Source organism: Typha latifolia, chromosome 15 (assembly GCF_019914945.1).
Source record: "Typha latifolia isolate L0001 chromosome 15, TyphaL0001v2, whole genome shotgun sequence".
In the NCBI taxonomy this organism is placed as follows: Eukaryota; Viridiplantae; Streptophyta; class Magnoliopsida; order Poales; family Typhaceae; genus Typha; species Typha latifolia.
In genome coordinates this window covers 1,250,191-1,276,273 of record NC_133100.1, presented here as the reverse complement: position 1 = coordinate 1,276,273, position 26,083 = coordinate 1,250,191, and the positions used below count along the sequence as shown (strand labels likewise).

The 26,083-nt window shown below is 36.1% G+C and overlaps 2 protein-coding genes and 1 long non-coding RNA gene across 11 annotated transcripts; 1 reads left to right on the top strand and 2 right to left on the bottom strand.

Annotated features, from left to right (window-relative positions):
- Positions 1-169: 169 nt before the first annotated feature.
- Positions 170-8,826, bottom strand: LOC140801685 (putative disease resistance protein RGA3). 7 transcript variants are annotated; one of them, XM_073156918.1, is made up of 6 exons: positions 8,371-8,760; positions 5,362-8,217; positions 4,933-5,137; positions 3,906-3,970; positions 1,416-1,489; positions 170-968 (listed from the first exon to the last, which is right to left on the bottom strand). In XM_073156918.1, exons 1-3 carry the CDS (start codon positions 8,671-8,673, stop codon positions 5,051-5,053), a joined length of 3,246 nt encoding a protein of 1,081 aa, XP_073013019.1. In that variant the 5' UTR covers positions 8,674-8,760; the 3' UTR covers positions 170-968; positions 1,416-1,489; positions 3,906-3,970; positions 4,933-5,050. The 7 variants fall into 7 exon arrangements, with proteins under 7 accessions (XP_073013019.1, XP_073013015.1, XP_073013013.1 ...); XM_073156914.1 differs by having other exon boundaries at positions 4,903-5,137; positions 5,362-8,826; XM_073156912.1 differs by having other exon boundaries at positions 5,362-8,826.
- Positions 1,051-2,069, top strand: LOC140801686 (uncharacterized). The gene is made up of 2 exons (XR_012111498.1): positions 1,051-1,197; positions 1,680-2,069. It is a non-coding gene; the product is annotated as an uncharacterized lncRNA (long non-coding RNA).
- Positions 8,827-19,161: 10,335 nt separating the features above from the next.
- Positions 19,162-25,119, bottom strand: LOC140802140 (putative disease resistance protein RGA1). 3 transcript variants are annotated; one of them, XM_073157576.1, is made up of 6 exons: positions 21,520-25,119; positions 21,160-21,294; positions 20,721-21,002; positions 20,394-20,518; positions 20,042-20,133; positions 19,162-19,423 (listed from the first exon to the last, which is right to left on the bottom strand). In XM_073157576.1, exon 1 carries the CDS (start codon positions 24,947-24,949, stop codon positions 21,608-21,610), a length of 3,342 nt encoding a protein of 1,113 aa, XP_073013677.1. In that variant the 5' UTR covers positions 24,950-25,119; the 3' UTR covers positions 19,162-19,423; positions 20,042-20,133; positions 20,394-20,518; positions 20,721-21,002; positions 21,160-21,294; positions 21,520-21,607. The 3 variants fall into 3 exon arrangements, with proteins under 3 accessions (XP_073013677.1, XP_073013678.1, XP_073013679.1); XM_073157577.1 differs by having other exon boundaries at positions 20,071-20,133; XM_073157578.1 differs by lacking the exon at positions 20,042-20,133.
- Between the last annotated feature and the right edge of the window lie 964 nt (positions 25,120-26,083).

The window sequence follows — 26,083 nt, the reverse complement described above, 5'->3', positions numbered from 1 at the left end:
AGTATCCTTCTCTCGTTAGATCCTTATTTCTGGTGGATTTGATCTCCCACATTATAACTCCAACAAAGTTGAAAGCTGACATGCCAAGTAACAAGAGCAGAATTGCTGTTTTCAGTAGAAGATTGTATAAAAAAGTCAGGATTTTGCAGGCAATAATTGAGGTAATCGATGAAGAAAAAGATATGGATATGTATTAAATGGAAACTCTACATGACAAAAAGTTACAGCAGAACTGTTTTACTAATTGTGACATAGGATAGACTTGGATGGAACATGGAAGTGCAGAGGAAATTGAAGAATCAGATTGATCTTACGAAGAAGAGTCTTCAGAATGCTTATCGCCTAAACAAATATGAAGAAATCAATGAAAACTTGTCATGGATGCCTTTCAAGTCTTCTTTATTTATTGCATTGATTGTCTCAGTATATGAACTGCTTAAGTTTTCTTTCAAGAATGACTTCATTATTTTCCTTGCATCTAATTTCACGACAAGCTGTTTAATTGTAACTGCAGCAAAAATACCATGTTCCTGCGTTCCCGGACGGTCAAACTTCTGGAGATGATTCTTATACACTTATTTTTGATGATCTGCGAAAAATAAAGCCAGGGCCAATGACAATGCCAACTGATCCTAATCCAAATCCAGAAGCTATTCACAAAAATGCACCACCTGCTCATGCCTCTTCTAACAAAATTAGGCCACAGGCTCCAAAATTGAAGGGTCCTTTGCATCATAATTCTGCTGCTCAGAGACCACCTCATCAGAACTATATGGAGCAAGGGAGATACGGTAATTCTCAAGCCAAACCAGTAACAGTACATGGATCAGGTTCTTCTTTGCGAGATAGAAAAGTTACATCTAAAGGCCATAGACAGAATCCTTCCACAGGAGGATCCAGGGGGAGCTCTTGCCGTCGAGACTATGAAACTGTAAACTCTCATGTTCTCTCACTTTCTCTATACGCTCCTGCATAAAAACACAGTAAAGTCAATAATATCTTTTTCTGTTATGTGGAGTAATAAGATGCAATTTCTTTCTGAATCAACAGGGAGAAGAAGTGACAGTGCCACCTTTTCCTAATGGCAATGAATCTAATATACATTATACTGACATCTTCAAGAAAGTGAGTGATGATTTAAAATCACCTTCACCAAAGCCTACTACTTCTGTAAGAGATAAAAGTCGTGGATTCAAGGTATATTGATTTTTATCATCTCAAATTTAATCAAGGGAATAATGAATGCCTAGACATGCTTATAATATAGTATCCATTTATTATCTAGTTGGACCCTATAAGAGTCGTGGATTCAAGGTACATTGATTTTTATCATCTCAGATTTAATCAAGGGAGAAATGAATGCCTAGACATGCTTATAATATAGTATCCATTTATTGTCTAGTTGGACCTCTGACCTACAAGAGTTTTGCCTTGTAAAACTATCCTCCTTTGCAGCTTTGATTAATTTTTTTGAATTCTCCCTTTACACCTGCAAAAGAGAATTCTGATCGTAAAGAAAAGAGCAAAGACATTTTTACTACAGTTAATACAGGATTTGAATCCACAGCCTCTTGCTTTGGTACCATATTAACTCACTGATTACTCTAAAAACTTTAACTGTTAGAGAACGGTATTTTTTTTTTCTTTTATATTCTAATAAAATATGCATGCTATTGCAGCGTTATAAGGTTATCAGGAGATGCATCAGCTGGTTTTCAAAGTGGGGGGCAAAGTCTCAACCTGTAAACACCTACAAGAAAGTCTAGTTTTGCAGAGACTTGCTTCCTGAAAAGTTCTCTCTCTATGCTGGTGTTATTTTTTTTGTTGATGTTATGATTGCTTCTATTTGCAGGTGAATGGATTTTCTTCTGTTAGCCACAATGCAATATCTTTCTGTTGGTATATGTTATTATGCAAAAAAAAAAAAAAAAGTATTGCAGCTTCGTAAAGGATGAAGAAAGACTATTATTATGTTTGTCTGATATTATTCTTAAATACTGGAATACTGTGAGGAATTTATGATGCAGACATAATCATGGGATAGGCCGTATTCGTTAAATTTGATTCCACATTCATGTAAATATTAATTGAGCAAGTTGTTTGAGATTTTTTGAGCACTCAAGTGATCTTTTTAATTTTATGTAATAGATTCAGTAACAATCCATTGCATCCAAAATCATCTTGAAATTGTAATATTAATTCCTCTGGATCAAGCATCTGAAATGGTACTGGTGAAAATGAACAAACAGAAGTGATTAAAAATTGAATTAAAAATTGATTTAATATTACAATATCCTACATTATCATGCCCATAAAACAAAGGTAACACAATAAGTAGATTCCAGTTACGGTTGAAATATAATTAGATATGTGTTTTGGCACGGTCATATATATTAATCCATGCAGCAAAATCATTTGAAAATAGTTCAAATATGTAACACATCATATGAGATTCGATATCCAATAGGGTTTGCATAAAATACGGCTGAATTATACTTTGGCACATCACCTAAACATTACTGATGAATGAAGTTTAGTTTTGCAAACACTGGTGGAATAGCATTTTTTAACACTCATAACATCCGAACTAGTAGTCAGATGGCTTGAAACTTTTTCGCTTATAAAGAGTATTAACATTAAAGATTGCTCAATGCTGAAATAGACTAAAATATGTCACTTAATATTTTGGCATGCTGCGCAAGGAATTTTGCTGAATAATGGCAAGTGTTGAAAGTGCATGACATTTTTATCTTTTGGCATGCAAATATGTTTTAATCTACTTATCTGAATCACCTGAAACTTAATGCACATATAACTACGATGAGTTGATACATGATGATATTGATAAAGGATGTTGAATATTTTCCATAAACTAGATGTCAAATTGGAAAAAGAAAGAAAATCAGAATAGAGAGGTTGTATCAGGATATGATTGATACAGTAGTGTTTCATAACACTCATAACTTTTGATACCTTATTCTAAATCACTGAAAATATTTTACCTGAAATTACATCCTGATAGAATGGAAAGTTGATTATAAATAGAGTCGTTTTTTATATTGAAAAGCAGACCGAAGAATGCAACTATGCAAGTGCTTTATATTCTATTGGCAAAATATCGTTACAACTGAATTTTAAGATCATATCTCTCAATTTATTCATCCCAATCATCTGAAATTTTACACAAATACAGAGGATCACCTAGAAGGATCAGTCTTCAAATTACTACTTAGAAATATTAGTGGACGAAAATTTCATGAACAGTTTGAACATTCAGTTGAAACTTTAGGAAAAATTAAGATGGCCATTTCTTTTGACTCATAGGTCAAAATCATTTGAAACTTCATCTCAATACGGAGAATGTTCTGAGAAAAAAAAAATACTAAGACTTATACTGCTCATTATATAAGTCTACATAAAATCAGAATAAAAATACTTTAAAAATAAAAAAAATCAAAATACATATCCAATATTTTTTATTCCAATTGGTATGAACTCCTCATATTATTCTACATAAATCCTGCATATAATACCATTTTCATAATTATCTGCACTTTCGTCTTTCTAGCATTACTAAATTAATGAAATATTATCTAATGGAGATTACCAACCAAGTCAATCAAAGGTTGTCTCCTTATGAGGCGTAATTAACTGTAGGCTCCAGTGAACAGGGAACCAACAATTTCCTGATCTTTCATCTATTGCAGATTGGTTTTCAAGGTTTAACATAGCAGCCAGATATCACAACTAGAAAAGAAAATAAACAACTTGGATAGATTAGTTATTAAGAGTTATTTGAAAGCACTAAGAAGTATTACAGGAACAATATAAACAGAACAATGATTAAAGAATAATATAAACAAAATAAAAAGACCTCAAAGCTGAAAACTAAAGCAAAGTATCACCTTTTCCAAAGTGCTGGAAGAAAATGAGCAGAACTGAAGCCCCGAACTGGAGCCATTTATTTCGTCTGCACGAGAAAAACAAAAAACCACCTCAATTTAGAGCAAGTGTATAAACTATCTCCAGCCTAATCAAGTGTTCACATGTTTAGAAAGCATGAAAGAGTCAAAACTAATAGAAATGAGTATCAAATGAAATAATCAGAAATTGCAAACTGAAACATGAGGATGTTGCTTGGTGATGAAAGAGTTGAAGACTATGTTGGATTGACTATAATAGTCAAATTTAGTGGTTGTTATCTTTGACTAAGTGCTTCTCTAAACTTCAAATATCTGAGTAGCAATAGATGTAAAATCATATATTAGTACATTTTCATATTCCAGAAAGATTAATGCAATCTAGAGCACTTAGATTTCTCATAAAATAACATGATACACTAATTCTAATGAAATACCACAAAATAAGAAAGAATTTATAGATCCTCTGCAAAATTTTGAAAATGAAATACGAGAAAAAAATAATTACAACAATATGAGCATGGATGCATCCTATAACAAGATTGATCTGCATGCATCTAGGCGTAAATCAAAAGAAAGCAACAAAAAATGAGGATGATAGGGCAACGCATATAGGGAAAAAAAAGAAGCACAGAAATGGAGAATCAAATGGAAAAGCAAAATCACTTACCATGGAAAAGGAAAAGCACAAATAATCACCCCAAATTACCGCAACATATTGGCTTGATGAGTTTGGACTAAACCCACAAGCTAATTATGTGTCAAGACCAAAACAAAGTTCTTGATGTCATCCTTATTCCAGGGTAGTTTGCTTGAAATGATCAAAGTGATAAGCATCATAAAACATAAGCTAACTATATTTGTTGATAAATAGAGAAGCTATGAGCCAATAGAAATATTTTTCTCTTAATTTTACAGCACAGCAAAGAACTATTTGCAACATGCATCATGTAAAGAAAGCAAGAGGATTAGGTTCAATAACCTTTGGAAGGCCAGGACATTTGATACTTACGTGTAGCATCAACCCTGAAGACAAAATCATGAATGTTTATAAAATATATGTGTTCCAAATATAGGACACAAGCCCACTTCTTCTTCTTCTTATTCTTATACTTTCAAAATATTTTGCGTCAGAAAGTTTTCAAGGTCCGCAATTGATGAAAGCTCTTCCAACCCCAAATTTGTAACGTTTTCAGTTGTGTGGACTGTTGCAACCCCTGGGGAAAAGGAAATGGTACTTATACATAAGAGATTGAGTATTAACAATTCCTTCGAGACACTTTGACATTATCTTTTGAAAATATGGGAGGTTAAGAATAGTATAAAATAAGATATATTACCATAATGTGCTAGGAACGAAGAATATTAGTTATTATAATACTTATCATAATCTAAATGATAATGGAAGATTTTTACTATATATCATTATGATAATACTTACAATTATGACAGTAAGCTTCGAACAATTAGATACTTCCAATGTTTCAAGAGAAGGGAGGGCTTCAAGGCCGGCAAGTGACGAAAGTTCTTCACAACTCGAAACATGTAATTCTTTCAGCCGTGTTAACTGTTGCAACCCTTGGGGAAAAGAAATGATCGTTATATCCGAGAGATTGAATAATTCCAATTTGCAAAGAGAGGAAAGGCCTCGAAGACACTTTGACATTATGTTGTCAACAACAGAGCAATGTTCAAGGCTAAGCTTTTTTAGGGAAGGAGGTAGGAGTCCTCTATCCTCCTCTATGTCTGATGTCACAAAAATGTTGGAGTCCCCGATATTCAAACTTTCAAGCCCAATGAGTTCACTAAAGCCATTCAGTATCAGAAGTTCCCTAGGCTCATCCAAAGAATCTTCAGAATGATCGATGTTGACCTCCACTAAGTGCCTTAAATTATTATGCTGCTGTAGAAACCATTCACCTAGGACAAACTTCAGACCAGTGCACCGAAAGAGAGTCAAAGTTTTTAAAGATGAAGATAAGGAGGAGGTAGAAGAGGACGACAAAGAATTCGATGGACATGATGCCATTTGGAATTTGGGTAGGATGGTTAGCCCTACATCGTCAATTTCAAATTTCTGGAGTGTAGGTGGGAGGGGTGGAATTGCTTTTAGTCTTGGACAACCTCTGATTTCAAAGCTTTGGAGGCGGGGAAACATAGCAACCTCCTCACTTGCAGACCACTCTTCCCATTGTGGAAAGTCTTCCAGTAGCAACTCCTCCAATGATAAAAACCCCTTTTCTCCATGAAACTCAGCACCAATTTCTTTTACTGCATCCATACCACTTAGTTTAAGATCCTTCAACCATGGAAGCTGTCCAAGAGGTGGAAGGTCCTTCCATGCGCTACACTTGTATAGGTGAAGTCTTACTAGGTTGGTGAATGAATGACTAAGAACCATCCAACTAGGAGACAGGGTACCTCTATAACCAACTATGACTAGCTTTTTGAGATTTGGATGTGGACGGAGGCCTTCTAATATTCCATTCTCCACCTCATCTGCCTCCATATTCCTTTCGTCATACCACCTTAACCTTAATTCATCAAGGTTCGCTTTGTCACACAACCTAGCTTCTTTGGCTTCTTCCTTACTTCCCACACAATCAAGATTCTCAATGCTAAGGCATCCACGAAGCTCTCTTAGATATTTCAACTGTACAATTTGGAATCCAGGAGTCTTTTGCACACGAAACATGCTTAATTCTTGAAGACAAGTCAATTTCCCTATCCCTGCTACCATTGATTCTTTTTCTGCAGAACAAATCAAGTGCCGCAAATTAATCAGCTTGTTCATGCCTGCAGGTACACCCAACAATTTCAGTTCATCAAGATTTAATGTCTGTAGATGGTAAATCTTACATAATTCTTCCGGCACTTTTTTCAATCTATCATTCCTAGAGAGATCTAGGTAGCGCAGATGTATAAGACTACTTAGATTGCCAGGACACTGTTCTATGTTGCAATTACTCAAATCAAGCAGACGAATCTTTCTCAGCTGTATAAGCACATCTTGAAGATCAGCATCTTGAGGAGGGAAATTTCTATCTCCATACAAAATCAATGTGCACAACTTATTCAACATGAGTGTGTTCTCCTTTAGTGTAGCCAGATGTTTTGTCTTTAGATATAAATGGCGAATGGTGGTTGGCATTGTCCTGAATTCGTCAGATTCAATTCTGAAGCAGTCATCCTTTGAAACAGATTCTGCCAAATCATGCAGTAGATCATGTATAGTATAGCAATTGGACCAAGCACCTGGTTGAAAGAATGACTTTGATAGCAATTCATTAAAGTAGCTCTCGCCAACATCCTCAATTCTCTTCCTCCTGCTATCATAACGAATCAGACCTTGTGCCATCCACATTTGTATCACAAGTCCACGAACGAAACTCTTATCTTTTGGATATATGCTTAAGTATGCAAAGCACTGCTGTAAATGGGCAGGTAAGTGCAGGTAACTCAGTTTGAGAGCTGCCATTATGCCATCCTGACCCTTCTCTAGTTCCCATATGTTACTGTTTGAAATGCTCTCCCAGCGATCAACATCTAAATTATCTTTTAGCATTGCACCCACGGTCTTTGCAGCCAAAGGTGATCCCTTGAGCTTTGAAGCAATTTTCTTTGCAATGACTGCTAATCTCGGATGCTCCTCTGGATTGGCACCATTAAATGTGTAGTTGTTGAAGAAGGACCAATACTCGTCCTCTGGTAATCCCTGCAGTTCAAGTGGGTCCATTGTTCCCATCAGTCTTGCAACCTTTAGTAGTCTGCTGGTCAACAAGATTTTGCTTCCATCTTTCCCATAGCACAGTGGAGCTTTAAGTGTATCCCATGCTTGCCTCTGAGTCTCATTCCATATGTCATCGAGGATAAGAAGAAATTTCTCTAAGCGAAGCTTATCCTTGAGAAGTTCTTGTAATTTGTTGAAACTTGTGACACCTGCATAGCTGCTGGCATGCCGACCTGATTGATCTAACATTTCTCTTGTAAGCCTGTCCACATCAAAGCTCTCAGAGACGCAGACCCACATCTTGAGGGAGAAGTGGCTCTGCACCCTCTCATCATTATACACGACCTGGGCCAGAGTAGTCTTCCCGACACCACCCATGCCGATTAATGGAAGGACGGGAACATTTCCGTTGGCACCGTAAGTCTCTGTCCTCAGTAGAACGTTGATGATCTCTTCCTTCTCCTTCACACGACCGACAAAACTATGTTCAAGAGCCAGCAAACCACCGGTGATACGCTGCCCGGCGACGTCTGCAGGCTTCTTAGACCGCCCTTCTGAACTTAACAGCTGAATAAAGTTCCCAACATTAGAAGCAATCCTTTCTAACCTCTCCACAAGGTTGCTCAGCTCTTCGATGTCATCATCAGGTGAAAAAAGGCTCCTGACAGTATCACATACACATATGAAGACGCGAGAGGAAGAGGAGTTGGTCGAACTCACCTCGCCTTCGGCTATCTGTTGAAGGCGTCGGTACTCGAAGGTGTCGAGCAAGTCGTCCGCCTGGTAGGCTACGTTCTTGAGGTTGATCAACCATCGTTTTAATGATTGATTTTGGATCTGCTGCATCTTCTCCGCTGCTTCGACTACGCTGTGGACCTCTATGAGCAGTTCTTCGAGCCTTTCCAGCTTGCTTTTTACACAGGAGTGCAGCTCGTACTTCCTCTGTAAGAACGTACTGGTTTTATCCAGCAACACTTGCAAAGTAGGAGACCCGAAAATCCCTGCAGTTGTGGACAGAGCCATCTCTCCCCAAATCCTCCTCGCGAGCACCAAGTGATCCACAGAGAGATGAGAAAGATAGAGAGAGATCAGAAGAAGAAAGCCTTGGTGATGGACTGCAACTAAGTCAATTCCTTTTTCTTTTTCTTTTTTTGTCTTATAAAGAAAATAGTATAATGTCCCTAATTAACATCTTAAGTGGAGCCATATCTAAATCTAAGAAGAGCTTACGACCAAATATGGAGCACTGGTACACTCAATGCATTCTGACTATATATGGTTAGAAAACTCAATAAAACTAACGTTGAATAGTTTTTTTTAATTAATTTAAGGTACTTAATTTTTTAATAAAATAAAGGGTAATAAAATTTTTTAAGTATAATAAATAAGAAAAATATTAGAAACAACAAGCTTATATTACGTCAGATAAAAATAAGTATCAAAATAAGCATATAACAGCCTACTAAGTTATTCTTGTATCCACTAGTTTTATATTCCCCTCTTCTATATTGATCTTCTGATGAATCTTTGATTTAAAAATTACTATTATTTATATTAATAATTTCATGTCATTTCCTATGAAAAAAATGTGCATTCACCCAAATTGACAATCTTTTTCAGTAATATTAACGATTCCACACAACCTCCCATCACTAAAGAAATGAAAATCGACGATGATAAACGATTTCAATAATTTCTTGCTCGATAGTAGATAATCCTAAATAGTGAGGCTCACTTTGAGTTTAGAACATGTTTATTGAACACTTATTGTAACAGAAAGAGATCGAAGGAATATGATTTTTTATGTATTTTTTATTTAATATATTTTATGTTTGATATTTATAGTTATAACTTCGACACACTCTTGATTCTAAATAATTAAAAAAATATTTATTATATAATTTAAAAATTAAAAATATTTTAAATATTTTAATATTAGAGTCATTTTGAATGCCTCATTGATACCTTTCTAATATTACTAGTTTTGTTAAAAATCAATTAGAAAAACTAATTATATACTAAATTTAAATAATTAATGCATAAAACAAAGAATACAGATAAAACATAAAATGATGGCTCAAACATATAGATAGTTTTTAGAGCTGCAAGGCTCTACAAATCCCTTCAGAGCTCCAAATTTGGAGCTACAATATGCATTGTGGTAGGCTCCAGAGCCAATTGGGCTCTAAATTTAGATATTTGGAGCCTAGTTGGAGATGCTAAAAGAGGAACTCATGGGTTTAAGCAATTCATGCATAAATTTATTTATAAAAGAAGTTAAAATGAATTGTGCATTTGTTCACTTGTTTTGGCTTGTTGTGACTTATGATTTGATCCTATAGCATGTGTTTTAAGAGAGTTGGCTAGTATATTCAACTTATGTATCAAGGGACACTAGATCTTATATCTAGACTGTGTTTGAAAAAACTCTCTGCTATTGCTTATTTGATCTTGAAACTTTAAAATCCTAGGAAATCAAACTACCACACGGCTATCACAAATATAATGAAACTGAAGAAATAAGAACAAAGAACAATCAGAAGACAAGCAATTTTTTACGTGAAAAAACCTCTAGTAAACGCAGGGTAGAAAGCTATGGATCCTATCTTAAGATCGAACCAAACATTCTGTTAAAAATGCAGCAGTTACAAGAACCTATAAACGATTCATTGATACTCATAACTATATCTGTAGCTATCTTGCTTAACTTCTCCTCGATGTACTATTTTTTATATTTAATCTTCAATCTCTATGATGCTGGTTGTATCGTATTGTTCATCTTAGTAACTCTCAAGACGAAACCGGTAGAGATGTGAAGTTTGAGGAATCTGTAAATCACTTTTTAGCACCTCTGTCGTGGAATATCTCTAAGCTGCAATGATGATCTCCAAAACCTCAATAAAATGTCATAGAAGAGATTACCAAAGTTTAGGTTAAAAACTCCTTAAATATCTCTAACATGAAATGTCGAAACTTCACTGATAAGTGCCCAAATCAGCCTAAAAAAAACCATCTTACCGCCCGATCGTTCGAACACTCATGAGCACACATGACTGGAAGAAGGTTGTTCTGAAAAGAACCATTCTCAAATGATTTTAATCCTATTTCTGCTTTCTGCATTCAGAGTTCTATCAAAGACTGTTCTAACAGGGGTTTGAACCCAATTTATGCATTCTGACTTCTGTCACATCTGTTCTTACATGGGTTCTAATCCAATTTCAGGAATTTGCAGAAGAAACCAAGTGATTTGCAGATCAGTAGTAGTGATTATAAATTGAATTAACATTAAAGCATCCTAAATTATCATGCCTATAAAACAGAGGTAGCACAATATGATTGGATACACATTTTGGCACGGTTTTTTCTATTAATCCATTCAGCTAAATCATTTGAAATCAGTTCACATATGTAAAACATCATATGAGAGTTGATATTCAATCAGGTTTGTATAAAATACAGCTGAATAATACTTTGGCACATCACCTAAACATTACTAATGAATAATTGTGAACATTCTGGAATAGCATTTTGTAGCACTTGTAACATCTGAACTAGTAGTCCAAATGGCTTGAAACTTTTCACTTATAAAGAGTATAAGTTTGCCGATAAGATCGTTAAAAAATTTCGGCACACTGCCTGAAAAGTTTTGCTGAATAATGGTTAGTGCTGGAGTACTTATTCAAATCACCTGAAACAACTTTGTACAGATATAGAGTAAATTGTTATGATTTGATACATGATGATATTGACAAAGAACTTGAATATTTTCTTTAAATTGGATGTGAAATAAAAAAAAAAAATTCAGAATAGAGGACCTGTATCAGGATACGACTGTTAGCATTTCAAAACACTTATAATTCTAGATCAGTTAAAACAATTTCCTAACAGAGAAGCACATCCTGATTAACTGATAGAATGGAAACCTGATTACAAATAGAGTCGCTTTCTATATTGAAACGCAGACTGAAGAAGGCTAGTGAATAATATTCTAATGGTGAAATATGATTACAACTGAATCTTAAGAAGATCGTATCTCTCAATTTATTCACCCCAATCATCTGAAATTTTACACAAATACAGGAGGATCACCTTAAGGATCAGTCTTCAAATTACTAATTAGAAATACTAGTGGCCGAAAATTTAATTGACAATTTAAACATTCAATTGAAACTTCAGGAAATTTGTGCAGCTGAAATTAAGATGGCCATTTCTTTTGAATCCAGAGGGTCAAAATCATTTGATACTTCATCTACACACAGAGGAGGTGATGAGGAAAAGATAGAAATCTAATTTTAATGATTCAATTGGAATGAGCTCCTTGAATTATCCTATATAAATGTTGCAGATAATACCGTTATCATGAATATTTGTACTTCCTAGCATTATTAAATTAATGAAATATATCTAATGGAGAGCACAACCCAGGTCAATCAGAAGTTATCTCTTGACGTAATTAACTATAATCTTCATGCGCAGAACTGAAGCCCTCGAGCTGGAGCCATTAAATTCCTCTGCATGAGGAAAACAAAAAACCACCTCAATATAGAGTAAGTGTATAAGCTATCTCTAGCCTAATCATGTGTTCACATGTTTTCGGAAGTATGAATGAATCAAAACTAACAGTAATGAGTATGAAACTAAATTAAGAAAACACGAGGATGTTGCTTAGTGAATCAAAGGAAGTTGAAGACTATGTTGAATTGACTATAATAGGAAAATTAAAGGAAGTGCTTCTTTAAACTTCAAATATCTGAGTAGTAATAGAAGTAAAACTATATAACAGTATGTTTTTGTATTCCAGAAAGATTAGTTCTCACATCTAAATGAAGAGATATTGCACTTAGGATATATTTATATCATACTTCACTTTTTCGAACTGAAACAATGAGCAGTTTAGCCTTGCAAATCACAGGAAGTTAAAGACTAGCTTATCAGATTCATGTACGTCAAGTAAACTTCCTGTTGAAGTGTTTGCATTAAATGTTCTAGAACTAGATGTGCCATCAATAATTACTTGACATTTTTAAGGTTTATACCTTGACTAAATGAAGAGGACTTTTTAATGATTGTGACTCCATGAAAATAAGCAGAATGAACAGAAATAAGGAGTAAGAGAAAAGCTAAGACTTGATGGAATTATTCATACATTTCATGTACTTTCTAAGTTTCTATATAAATCTAAGATGAGAGGTCAAATTTAGTGGTTGTTGTCTTTGACTAAGTGTTCTCCAAACTTCAAATATTTGAGTAGCAACACCTTATAAAACCACAAAACAATACATTTTTGTTTACTCAGAACAGATGGGTATCATCTAGAGCACTTAGATATCTCACAAAATAATATCATTGTGACATCTAAACAAAAATATACTTTTTATTGCCGATTAATTTCTCTATGTGCTCATGCATAAATACACTGCTAAAACATGAAGATCTACCAGTAAATAAGCAGAATGAACAGAAACAAGGAATAAGAGACAAGCCAAGACTTGATGGAATTATTTATACATGTAAAGCTAAGATGAGAAAACAAATTTAGAGGTTGCTATCTTTGGCTGTGTGTTCTCCAAAGTTCAAATATTTGAACTTAAACAAAAATTAGCCCCATCACTGTTGCAGTACCGCTGCTTAAACAAAGGGTGGCATCCAACTAGTAATAAGCTTTGCTAGGCAGTGACTCAAAATTGGTACTCAGGCAATGCTTGGAGGCTTCTATAATTTTCAATTCTTAACATTTGAAGGGAGGTGAGATGTTGAAACACATCCTCATCCTCCTACAATTCATTAGAAAAACTGATATGTAAAATTCTTTTATGTAGGAAAGCCTTTTTTTTTTCCTACGCAGCACTTAATTTGAGGAATAAGCTGCAGTCGATCCGAAGTTAGGACACAAGCCCACTTCTTCATCTTCCTATTTTTCTTCTTATTTTTCCTCCTACTCTTCTTCTTCCTCCTCCTCCTCCTCCTCCCCCTCATCCTCTTCTTCTTCTTGACATCCATATACTTCCAACATATTATGCATACGGAGGCCGGCAACTGATGAAAGCTCTTCACAATCCTTAATATATAACATGTTCAGTTGTGTTAAGTGTTGCAACCCCTGCAAGCTTTCGACATCCATCTACTTCCAAAATATTTTGTGTACAGAGGGCTTCATATCTAGCTGTTTAGTCGTGTCAAGTGTTGCAACTGGTGGGGAAAAAAATGATCGTTATACCTAAGAGATTTAGTATCAATAATTTCTCGGAGACACTTTGACATTATGTTTTGAGAATACGAAAAGTTAATTCTAGTATAAAATAAGAGGTATTATCATAATATGCTAGCAACAAAAAGTATCAATTACTATAATACTTATATTTATGACAGTAAGCTTTGGAAATTGATCTACACTCAATATTTTGAACGACGAGAGGACTTCAAGGCTGGCACGTAATTAAAGTTCTTTACAATTCGTAATATCTAACTTTCTTAGTAGTGTCAAATGTTGAAACCCCTTGGGAAAAGAAATAATCAGTGTTCTTAAGAGATTGACTACTAACAATTTCTCGGGATATATTTTGACACCATATTTTGAGAACATGGGAGAATAAGTATAATATAAAATAATAATACATACATTTGTGATAGTAAGCTTTGGACATTGATAGATATTCAACGTTTCAAGCAAAGAGAGGACTTCAAAGCCGACAAGTGATGAAAGCCCTTCACAATTCCTAATAAATAATTGTTTCAGTCGTGTCAAGTATTGCAACCGATGGAAATAAAATGGTCATTATACATGAGAGATTGACTATTAACAATTCCTCATAAACATATTTTAACATTATATTTTGAGAATATGAGAGGATAATTATAGTATAAAATAAGAGGTATTATCGTAATATATAGAGGGGCTGAGCTGCTTTGCTTAGTCATCCGGGCATTAAAAAATTATTAAGTATAACAATTTTTTATTATCATATTTATTATTTTATTGTAGTTGTTAGATCGTCTTTATCTTTATAAGAATAAATATTAACTATAAAATTCTTCCAAGCTTTTAAACCGTAGCCACTGTCCTCCACCACGAGCCACCCTACTATATGGTTGTCTGCGACTCTTCAACAACCTCCACAATATTGGATATTTGCCAATCTGTTCAATTCAGACCTTTCTCCACTATTTCATTTTTTCATCCCAACCTCTAATTTACGTGAAACAAAGCCATTACAGCCCTAACTTTCAACGATATCACCACAAAAATCTCATAATTTTCCTATGTCTAGATCATTCTAGATATAGTCCGTGACATAATGCTCAACAATCTCGAGGATGAAACTACGACAATCGTGGGAGCTCGTTCCAAACTCCTAGACATGGTCGAGGCTCAGGATGCTCTAATGGAGGTCGTTACCACCACCGGACTCCTCCAGCTACATGTCAGATTTGTAATAAATATGTAGATAGTGCATTAGCTTGCTGTAGAAGGTTTGATTCATCTCTTCAAGTTTCCAAGAATGCACCACAAGCTCGCGACTGACACCCAGATAGTGGTGCTACCTACCACCATACTACTGTCATGAACAATCTAAATATTAGGAGTCATGTGTACTCTAGTTTGGATCAAATCCAAGTTGGTAACAGATTCCATAATTTCAAATTCCAAAATTTTTTGTTGCCTCAATAATGTTCTTCTTGTTCCTAACATAAAGAAGAATTTGTTATTTGTTCAACATTTTACCTCTGACAACAATTGCTTTTTGAATTCTATGGCTCTTACTTCATCATAAAGGACTATGTGGGGGAATGTGATGGTCTCTACTCTATGTCTCTTCCTCCATGGTTCTCTACTGCTTGGGCTTTTGTTGGCATCCATGTTGGTTTATTGGCTGGCATCATTGTCTTAGACATGCTTCTTTTTTTGTGGTCAGTCGTGTTCTCTCTACCTTCGGGATTCCTGTATTTGCTAGTACACATCCTCTCGTATGCTCTAATTGTCAACTAGCGAGGAGTCATTGTCTTCCTTTCTTTAACTTCTCATAATAATTCTGTTGCTCCTTTAGATCTTGTATATATTGATGTTTGTGGACCCTCCTAAGAACTTTCAGTATATGGACTCTCCTAGACCTTCGAATGCCATCATAGTTTTGAGTCTGATTTGATTTATTTTTAAAAGTTTGTTTTAGTTTAAGAGGCACAATGTAACTCTATCCTATCACGACCTAAAATCAGAATCATGGTCGGCCATACATCTTAATATGCTTGAGATATACGAAGCTTTACTAATACTTCCTAAGTGTACAATAACAAAAGTAAATAAAAGAAGAGAATCTACTTTATTTGATTTAAACTACTTGCAATGAAAATAAAACAATGTCATTATTATTGTGTCTCTCAACAAAATTAAATTAACAATTAATCTAAAACATAAGATCAAAATAACAGAAAGGTAAATAAGTAGGTCCTAAGTGAAGGTAGGGTCTCAGTATATCTCGCTCAGTTGCCACGCTGACTACTACCTGAAATAACAGAAGAGAGAAAAATAAATCTATGAGCTAATAACTATAGCTCAGTGAGTGGAATCCACTCGAAAACCAAATAATTTAAAATTTTTATAGTGTTAAATAAAACGCAAGTTCAACAATATAAATGACAATTTCCAATAAGCATGCTCTTAGAAGAATGACAATAATAATAATAATAAAGAGTCATAACTAGTAACCTTGCTTAGTTTCAACATATTAATATCTTTCTCAAAAATAATAATATCATTTGTCTCAATGGGTCTATACCCTCTGGATCCACATCAACTAGAAGTCACATCGAGATGGCACTCAGGTCTTTTACTCATAGCTGATCCAGTTAGGGTCATCAGGAGGTGTCACTATATGATCAACACACCCTATCTTTTCTACTAACCATTGAGAAATGTTAGAGTCTTTCTCAGAAAGTTTTTGATCTATCATGGGACTATTCCCTAACCCAATCAGAATCACTTAAGAAAGTCACAACAGTGATCTAAAATAGGATTTTTTCCTAGACTAGTTAAAGTTGACTCACCACAAAAAGCCGTAAGTGATCTATACTAGGATTATTCTCTAAGTCATATCAATATTAATTTTATTTTTTCCTACTAAAATTTGTAATTTCCACAAAGTATGGCGATGCACTGGGTATAATAATTAAATGAACATAAAAATATAATAAATAAATTTGCATATAAGAATAAAATAAATAAATTTGCACACAATAAATTATATGATCTAATAAAGATACGAAACATAATATAAATAAATATGTGAGTGAACCCACTCACCTAAGTTTACGCAAGACAACTAAAATCTCTAATATAGCTCACATAGTAAAAATCATCACCTTTAATAATAAATACTAATACAATTTTTAAATTAAATAATATTAAGATTTTCTATAATTTAAAACCAAAAAATTACCTATTTGGGCCAAAACAAGCCCAATCGGTTAGGCTAGGCTGGATTGGGCTAAAGGCCCAATCTAATTAAGTTAACTGAATCGGGTTAGGTCCCTTGGATTCAAATCTAGCCCAACCCGAATCCAACACTTAAGGGATGAAGATGTGACTCGAGTTACTCGAGTCTGCCTTTTTCACCCCGAAGGGACTAACGAGAGAGAAAGAGAGAGGGAGAGAGAGAAATGCAGGCGGTCTCTGTCGTCGACAGTACGTAGGCCATGCTTGTGTCTTCCTCGCACCCTCGACAATTTAAAAGAGGAGAGAAAATCGGCTATGGCGACCAACGGGGAGGTCTCCATCCATAGTCGACGGCGACTGGAGCCATGAGGGCTCCAACGGTGAACGTCCACGGCATGAGGCCAATGACATGAAGCTTCCAATGGTGGAGTAGCAACAATCTGAAGCCGTCGGCCGGCGTGACCCACCGACGAAACCGAAACCTCACAAATTAGGTATTTCTATTTTAACCTATTAAACTTAAATTAAATTTGAGGGGTGGGAGAGGGCTTACCGAGGAGTCACATGGCGGTCTCCAATTGCTCCGACGGCACTCCAACAGTCTGATTCCACGGTGACGACTCTGTCGATAAGGAATAAAGAAGAAGAAGATAGGGAAAGAAAAAAGGGGGGGAGAGGGGGGCTAAGGTAAATTCAATAGTGAGGGCTTTGGAGTTTAATTTATAAAGAAAAATTCAAATCCAAAATAGATTTGGATTCGGCCGAAAAAATCGCGACTACTCCATCGCGTGCCGGTGAGGGAGAGAGAAAAGGGTGCGCACGTGCGCTCCAAGAAAGTTTTTTTTTTCAGTGCTCACACATCCCATCTGAATGGACGATATTTTGACGTGCCATTCAGATCGTGTTGTGCACAATTCACATGCGACGATGCACTAGAAATTCAATTTGAACATTTCTCAAATCCATCCAAATGCCTAATAGGGCTTCACTATGTCGTTGTTACATTCTTTTCGGCGGTCGAATGTCTATCACAATTTTGAGTCTAGTTTGATTTATTTTTAAAAGTTCTTTTATTAGGTTTAGTTTCTCCCCTAATTTGATTAGCACAATGGAATTCTACCTCATTTGAATGGACAACATTTCAACCTGGTCGTACAAACATGTTTCACATGATTCACATAGGAAGTATTAGAAATTCAAATGGGTTTCATTGTGAAGTTCAAATGTTCTCAAAGCAGTTCAAATGCCCTTTGGGTTTGATCGTGCCATTTGAATACATTTCCTAGTCTCTCGGACGCCTTTCCTAGCAGTTATAAGAACGTACAGACGACTCGTTGATGCCCATAACTATGTCTACTATGGATCCTATCTTAGGATCGAATCAAACACTGTACTAAAAGTGTAGCAGTTATAAGAACCTACTAATGACTCGTTGATGCCCATAACTATATTAGCTGTGGATCCTATCTTAGGATCGAATCAAACACTGTACTAAAAGTGTAGCAATTATAAGAACCAACAGACGACTAGTTGATGCCCATAACTATATCTGTAGCTATCTTGCTCAACTTCCCCTTGATGTACTATTTTTTGTATTTGATTTTCATTCTCTATGACTCTCGAGGTTGTATCGTTCATCATAATAACTCTCAAGATGTAATTGGTAGAGATTTTCAAGCTGCAACGATGATCTCCAACGCCTCAATAAAATGTCAGAGAAAGAGATGACCTAAGTTTAGGTTAAAAGCTCCTTAGATACCTCTAACACGAAATGTCGAAACTGCACTCAAAAGTGCTCAAATCAACTAAGAAAAATTGGAAGAAGGTTGTTCTGAAAAGAACAGTGGTCAAATGATTTTAATCATATTTCTTCTTTCTGCCATTCAGAGTTCTAACAGGGGTTTTAATCCAATTTATGCATTCTGAGTTCTGTCATATCCGTTCTTATAAAAATTGAATTAACATTAACATATCCTAAATTATCATGCCCATAAAACAGAGGTAGCACAATATGACTGGATATACGCATGGTTGTTTCTATTAATCCATTCAGCAAAATCGTTTGAAATAGGACAACATAATCAGCACAAAATTTCACTTAATTCTCTTCTTGGAAAATATGAGTCCACATTGGAAAGATATCTCTGCGATCTTTGCTTCCTCTAAGTGCCAAAATTACAGAATCTCTTGAAAATAAATTACAAGAGTTAACAAGCGAAGTGTTTTCTGTAAACATAACAAAAAGACTCAGAGATGAAGCACTAAAGCAAACCGTCACCATTTCCAGACTGCTGTAAGAAAATGTGCGGGATTGAAGCCCCAAACTGGAGCCATTTATTTCCTCTGCACGACAACAACAAAAAACCACCTCAATTTAGTGCAAGTGTATAAGCTATCTCTAGCCTAGTCAAGTGTTCACATGTTTAGAAAGCATGAAAGAATCAAGAGTAGTAGAAATAGAAATGAATATCAAATGAAATAATCAGAAACTGCAAACTGAAACATGAGGATGTTGCTTGGTGATGAAAGAAAGTTGAAGACTTGACTATAGTAGTCAAATTTGGTGTTGCTATCTTTGACTAAGTGTTTCTCTAAACTTCAAATATCTGAGTAGCAATATATGTAAAATCATATAACAGTACATATTTGTATTCCAGAGAGATTGGTGCAATCTAGAGCACTTGGATTTCTCACAAAATAACATGATATACTAATTGTAATGAAATACCACAAAATAAGACCAGAATTTATAGATCCTCTGCAAAGATTTGAAAATGAAATGAGAAAAACAATAATTACAACAATATAAGCATGGATGCGTCCTACAACAAGATTGATCTGCATGCATCTGGGTGTAGATCAAAAGACAACAACAAGAAATGAGGATGATAAGGAAAGGCATATAGGAAAAAAAGAGAAGCATATAAATGGAGAATCAAATGGAAAAACAAAATCATTTACCATGGAAAAGGAAAAGCACAGATAATCACCCCAAATTACCCCAACATATTGGCTTGATGATTGAGTTTGGACTAAACCCACAAGCTGATTATCTGTCAAGACCAAAACAAAGTTCTTGGATGTCACCCTCATTCCAGGGTAGTTTGCTTGAAATGATCAAAGTGATAAGCATCATAAAACAGAAGCCAACTATATTTGCCAATAAATAGAGAAGCTATGAGCCAATAGAAATATTCTCCTCTTAATTTTACAGCGCAGCAAAGAAGTATTTGCAGTATGCATCATGTAAAGAAAGCAAGAGAATTTAGGGTCAATCCCTAACCTCTAGAAGGCTAGGACATTTGATACTTACATGTAGTAGCAACTCTGAAGATAAAATAATGAATGTTTGTCAAATATATGTGCACCAAGGAGAGTTGCTCCCGTTCTTTCATGCAAAATCAATATCTCAAAGTAAGACCAGAATTTATAGATCCTCTGCAAAAATGTGAAAATAAAATTAAGAAAAATAATAATTATAAAAATATGAGCACGGATGCATCATATAACAGGATTGATCTGCATGCATCTAGGTGCAAATTGAAAGACAGCAACAAAAAATGAGGGTGATATAGCAAACGCATATAGGAAAAAAAAAGCTCAGAAATGGAGAATCAAATGGAAAAGGAAGCGTGCTTGCCATGATAGCTCATGAATCATATGAAAATGATAACAATTTGAAGTTCTTCCACCATTCCAAATTTAGGACACAAGCATCATCTTCCTATTTTTCTTCTTATTTTTCCTCCTCCTCTTCCTCCTCCTCCTCTTCTTCCTCCTGCTCTGATTCTTCTTCTAGCTTTGGACATTCATATATTTCTACAATAGTTTGCCTATGGAGGGCTTCAAGACCGGGAACTGATGAAAGCTCTTTACAATAATAAATAAGTAACTCTTTCAGTCCTGTCAAGTGTTGCAATCCCTGAGAAAATGAAATGACTGTTATACCTAAGAGATTGACAATTCAGAGACACTTTGACTTAATATTTTGAGAACATGAGATGATACATATAGTATAAAAATAAGAGGTACTACCGTAATGTCTAGGAACAAATAATATTAATTATTATAATACTTACATTTATGACGGTAAGCTTCGAACAGCGAGATACGTCAAATTTATGGAGTGACGAGAGGGCTTCAACGTCAATTGATGAAAGTTCTTCACAATACGAAATTTCTAAACTTTCCAATCGTGTTAACTGTCGCAACCCCTGGGGAAAAAAGTAATAGTCGTTATACATGAGAGCCTGAGTATATTAATAATTCTTCGAAAATACTTTGACATTATATTTTAAGAATATGGGAAGGTACGTATAATATAAAAATAAGAGGTATTACCATAATATGCTAGGAACAAATAATATCAATTATTTTAATACTTACCATAATCTAAATAATTATAGAAGATTTTAACTATATATTATGATAATACTTACAATTATGACGGTAAGCTTCGGACAATTATATACTTCCAATTTTTCGAGCGAATAGAGAGCTTCAAGGCCGACGAGTGATGAAAGATCGTCACAATCCAAAATTTAACTTTTTCAGTTGCGTTAACTGTTTCAACCCTTGGGAAAAAGAAATGATCTTTATATCTGAGAGATCGCCTAATTCCAATCGGCAAAGAGAGGAAAGGCCTCGGAGACACTTTGACATTATGTTGTCAACAATAGAGCAATTGATAAGCATGAAGTCTGTTAGTGAAGGAGGTAGGAGTCCTCTATCCTCCTCTGCGTCCGATGTCACAAAAAGGTTGGAGTTTCCAATACACAAACTTTCAAGCCCAATGAGTTCACTAAAGCCATTCAGTGACAGAGGTTCCCGCTGATCCCTAGGCTCAAACGAAGAATATTCAGAATGATCGATGTTGACCTCCACTAAGTGCCTTAAATTATTATGCTCCTGTAGAAACCATTCACCTAGTACAAGTTTCAGATCAGTGCACCTATCGATAATCAAAGTTGTTAAAGATGATGATAAGGAGGAGGTGGAAGAGGAGGAAGAATTCGATGGATATGAGAATTTGGGTAGGATAGTCAGCCCTACTTCCTCAATTTTCAATTCCTGGAGTGTAGATGGGAGGGATGGAATTGCTTTTAGTCTTGGACAACCAATGATTTCAAAGCTTTGGAGGCGGGGAAACAAGGTAACCTCCTCATCTGCAGACCACTCTTCCCATTGTGGAAAGTCTTCCAATAGCAACTCCTCCAATGATGGAAACCCCTTTTTTCCATAAAACCCAGCACCAATTTCTTTTACTGCATTCATCCCCCGTAGTGTAAGATCCTTTAGCCACGGAAGCTGTCCAAGAGGTGGAAGGTCCTTCCATGCGCTACACTTGTCTAGGTGAAGTCGTACTAGTTTGGTGAATGAGTGATTAAGAACCATCCAACTAGGAGACATGGTACCTCTATCACCATTTATGACTAGCTTTTTGAGATTTGTATGTGGACGGAGGCCTTCTAGTATTCCATTCTGCACCTCATCAGGCTCCATATCACTTTTAGTATCCCACTCTAAATATAACTCATCAAGGTTCGCTTTGTCGCACAACCTAGCTTCTTTGGCTTCTTCCTCGCTTCCCACACAATCAAGATTCTCAATTCTAAGGCATCCACGAAGCTCTCTTAGGTATTTCAACTGTACGATTTGAAATTCAGGAACCTTTTGCACACAAAACTTGCTTAATTTTTGAAGACAAGTCAATTTTCCTATCCCTGCTACCATTGATACTACTTCATCAGAACAAATCAAGTGCCGCAAATTAATCAGTTTGTTCATGCCTGCAGGTACACCGAACAATTCCAGGTAATCAAGATTTAATATCCGTAGATGGTAAAGCTTACTTAATTCTTTCGGCAATTCCTTAAAACCATCATTCTGAGAGAGATCTAGGTAGCGCAGATGTATAAGACAACTTAGATAGTCAGGACACTTTTCTATGTTGCAATTACTCAAATCAAGCAGACGAATCTTTCTCAGCTGTATAAGCACATCTTGAAGATCAGCATCATTAACAGAGGGATATCTATCAGTAAACAAAATCAACGAGCGCAACTTATTCAACACGAATCTGCTCTTATTTAGTGTAGCCAGATGTTTTGTGTTTAGATATAAATGACGAATGGTGGTTGGCACTGTCCTGAATTCCTTGCCTTCAATTCTGAAGCAGTCATCCTTTGAAACAGATTCTGCCAAATCATGTAGTAGATCATGTATAGCGTAGTAACCGTACCAAGTACTTGGTTGAAAGAATGACTTGGATATCAATTCATTAAAGTAGCTCTCTCCAACATCCTCAATTCTCTTCATCCTACTATCATAACGAATCAGACCTTGTGCCATCCACATTTGTATCACGTGACCACGATCGAATCTCTTATCTTTAGGATATACACTTAAGTAAGCAAAGCACTGCTGTAAATGGGTAGGTAAGTGCAGGTAACTCAGTTTGAGAGCAGCCATTATGCGCTGATCACATTCCTCTATTTCCCATATCTTGCTCTTGGAAATGCTCTCCCAGTAATCAGCATCTAATTTATCACTGAGCAGTTTTCCCATGGTCTTTGCTGCTAAAGGTGATCCCTTCAGCTTTGAAGCTATTTTCTTCCCAATAGCTACTAATCTCGGATGCTCCTCTGAATTGACACCACCAAATGCGTGCTCCTTGAAGAAGGGCCAGTACTCGTCCTCTGGCAATCCCTCCAGTTCAATCGGATCCATTGTTCCCATCAACTTTGCAACATTTGGCAATCTGCTGGTCAACAAAATCGTGCTTCCATCTTTCCCATGGAGCAGAGCTTTGAGTGTTTCCCATACTTCGTTCTCAGTTTCATTCCATACGTCATCGAGGACAAGAAGAAATTTATTTGAGCTAAGTTTCCCCGTTAGAATTTCTTGTAACCTGTTGAAATTGGTGACACCAGTATAACTGCTTGGTTCAGAACCTGATTGATCTAAGATCTCTCTTGTGAGCCTGATCACATCAAAGCTCTCAGAGACGCAGACCCACATCTTGAGGGAGAAGTGGTTCTGCACCCTCTCGTCATGATAGATGACTTGGGCTAGAGTAGTCTTCCCTACCCCTCCGATGCCGAGTATTGGAAGGACAGGAACAAATCCAGCACCACTTAACTCTGTTCCCAGCAAAATGTCGATGATCTCTTCCTTCTCCTTCACACGTCCAGCAAATGAATGTTGCAAAGTAGGCAAAGCACCGGTGATACGCTGCCCGATGACGCCTGCAGGCTTCTTAGATTGGCCGTCCAAACATAACAAGGTAAGGAAATTTCCAACCTTGGAAGCCATCCTCTCCGACCTCTCCAAAAGAGTGTTCAACTCGTTGACGTCGACATCACGTAAAAGCAAGGTGTAATGTGCAGCAGCAGTACAAATACGCTTGAATGCGTTAGAAGAAGAGGGGGCGAAGGAACTCACCTCCTTGTCCTCGTTGGCCTTCTTTTCCAGCAATCGGTATTCAAATGTGTCGAGGACGTCGTCCGCCTCGTACGCCACGTCCTTGAGCTCCATCAACCAATCCACCAACCTCTTGTTCTTGATCTCCTTCCCCGCCGCTGCTTCGACGACGCTCTCGACCTCTAAAAGTAGTTCCTTTAGCCTTTGGAGCTTTCCTTCAACATCGGATTGCAGCTTGTACTGCCCTCCCAAGAAGGAGGTGACTCTGCTTACCAACTCACCCACAACAGCAGATCCAAACATCGCTCCTACTGAATTGGCGAAGGCAGCCATCTCGATCTCCAACGCTGCGGGAACAAAAGTGAAATCACGAGCAAAATGAAAAAGAGAGATCCGAAGAGGGACAAGAGACTTGTAAATTAGAGCAAGTTGGCAGCCATCGCACATGATAGCATCAAGTCAAGTCGTCGGATTTGTAAATGATTTCACTTGCCATGTTGCTCTAACTTTGTATTAATTATCGTGTTGATCTTTCCGACTTAAATAATCGAGCTAATCATCTGACTATATAGGAAATTACTGCAGTCAGGATATTTTGTAGTCCTTAATGGACATTTAAAGCACAAGCTTTGCATGATGGTCTGCGTAGATGTAGTCGGCTATGTGCAGTTAATCGTCTTTAAGTCATTTCACACTCATTGCACGCCATAGTTGACCCTGAACAATATCAGTGGAAGTCGTGGATTAAAACTGACAACTTATCTAACCCCAAACTATCTATGTGTGTCCTGGAGTCTAGAGGTCCAGTAATATACTATTAATATCAAATATAAGAGTACATACTGAAAGGAAGATACAACGATAGGGTAACATATCACCTCATAAAATATAGTACAACACAATGGGAAAAAAATAAGATAGGTCTAACACCCTAATAGATAATGCTCTATCGAGCTCCCATCTATGATGACTATCAATTTGCATTACATATTAAAATAAATGAGCCTAATGCTTAGCAAGTGGCCCTATTACTAACAGAATAACATGAGTATATATATACACACCGTCATAGAAAGTGTATGAATATGTAAATAATTGATCATCATAAAACACGGGCTAAATCTATCCACCCTCCTTATGACTACTTAATAAACCCTAGCGGTAAAACAACTCGCCCCTCACCGTTAGACATATTCTAGTCCTTTTTTTATTATTTTTTGAAGACTTCAAAGTCTGTTCTTTTATTGTAGACTAGTAATCCGCTAGAAGTCAATAAACGACAAAGACTTTGAAGTCTTTGAAAACAATAAAAAAAAGGACTAGAAGTTTTTGAAAGACTTCAAAGTCATCTTCTTTTATTGTGGATCATTCCCAATATTACTGAAGACATTCATAGAAATTTCCTTTCTTCGTATTTATAAGGAAGCTAACTAATCAGCCTTTGCCGACAAACCTAACCAACATCTCCAGGTCAAGGTCAAGGAGTTTTTGGCGAGAGAGTTTCCTAATGGCTCCTTAGCTATCTTTTAATAAAAAATTTGGAGACATATTGATTGATTAAATATATTTAATGTCGGTCGT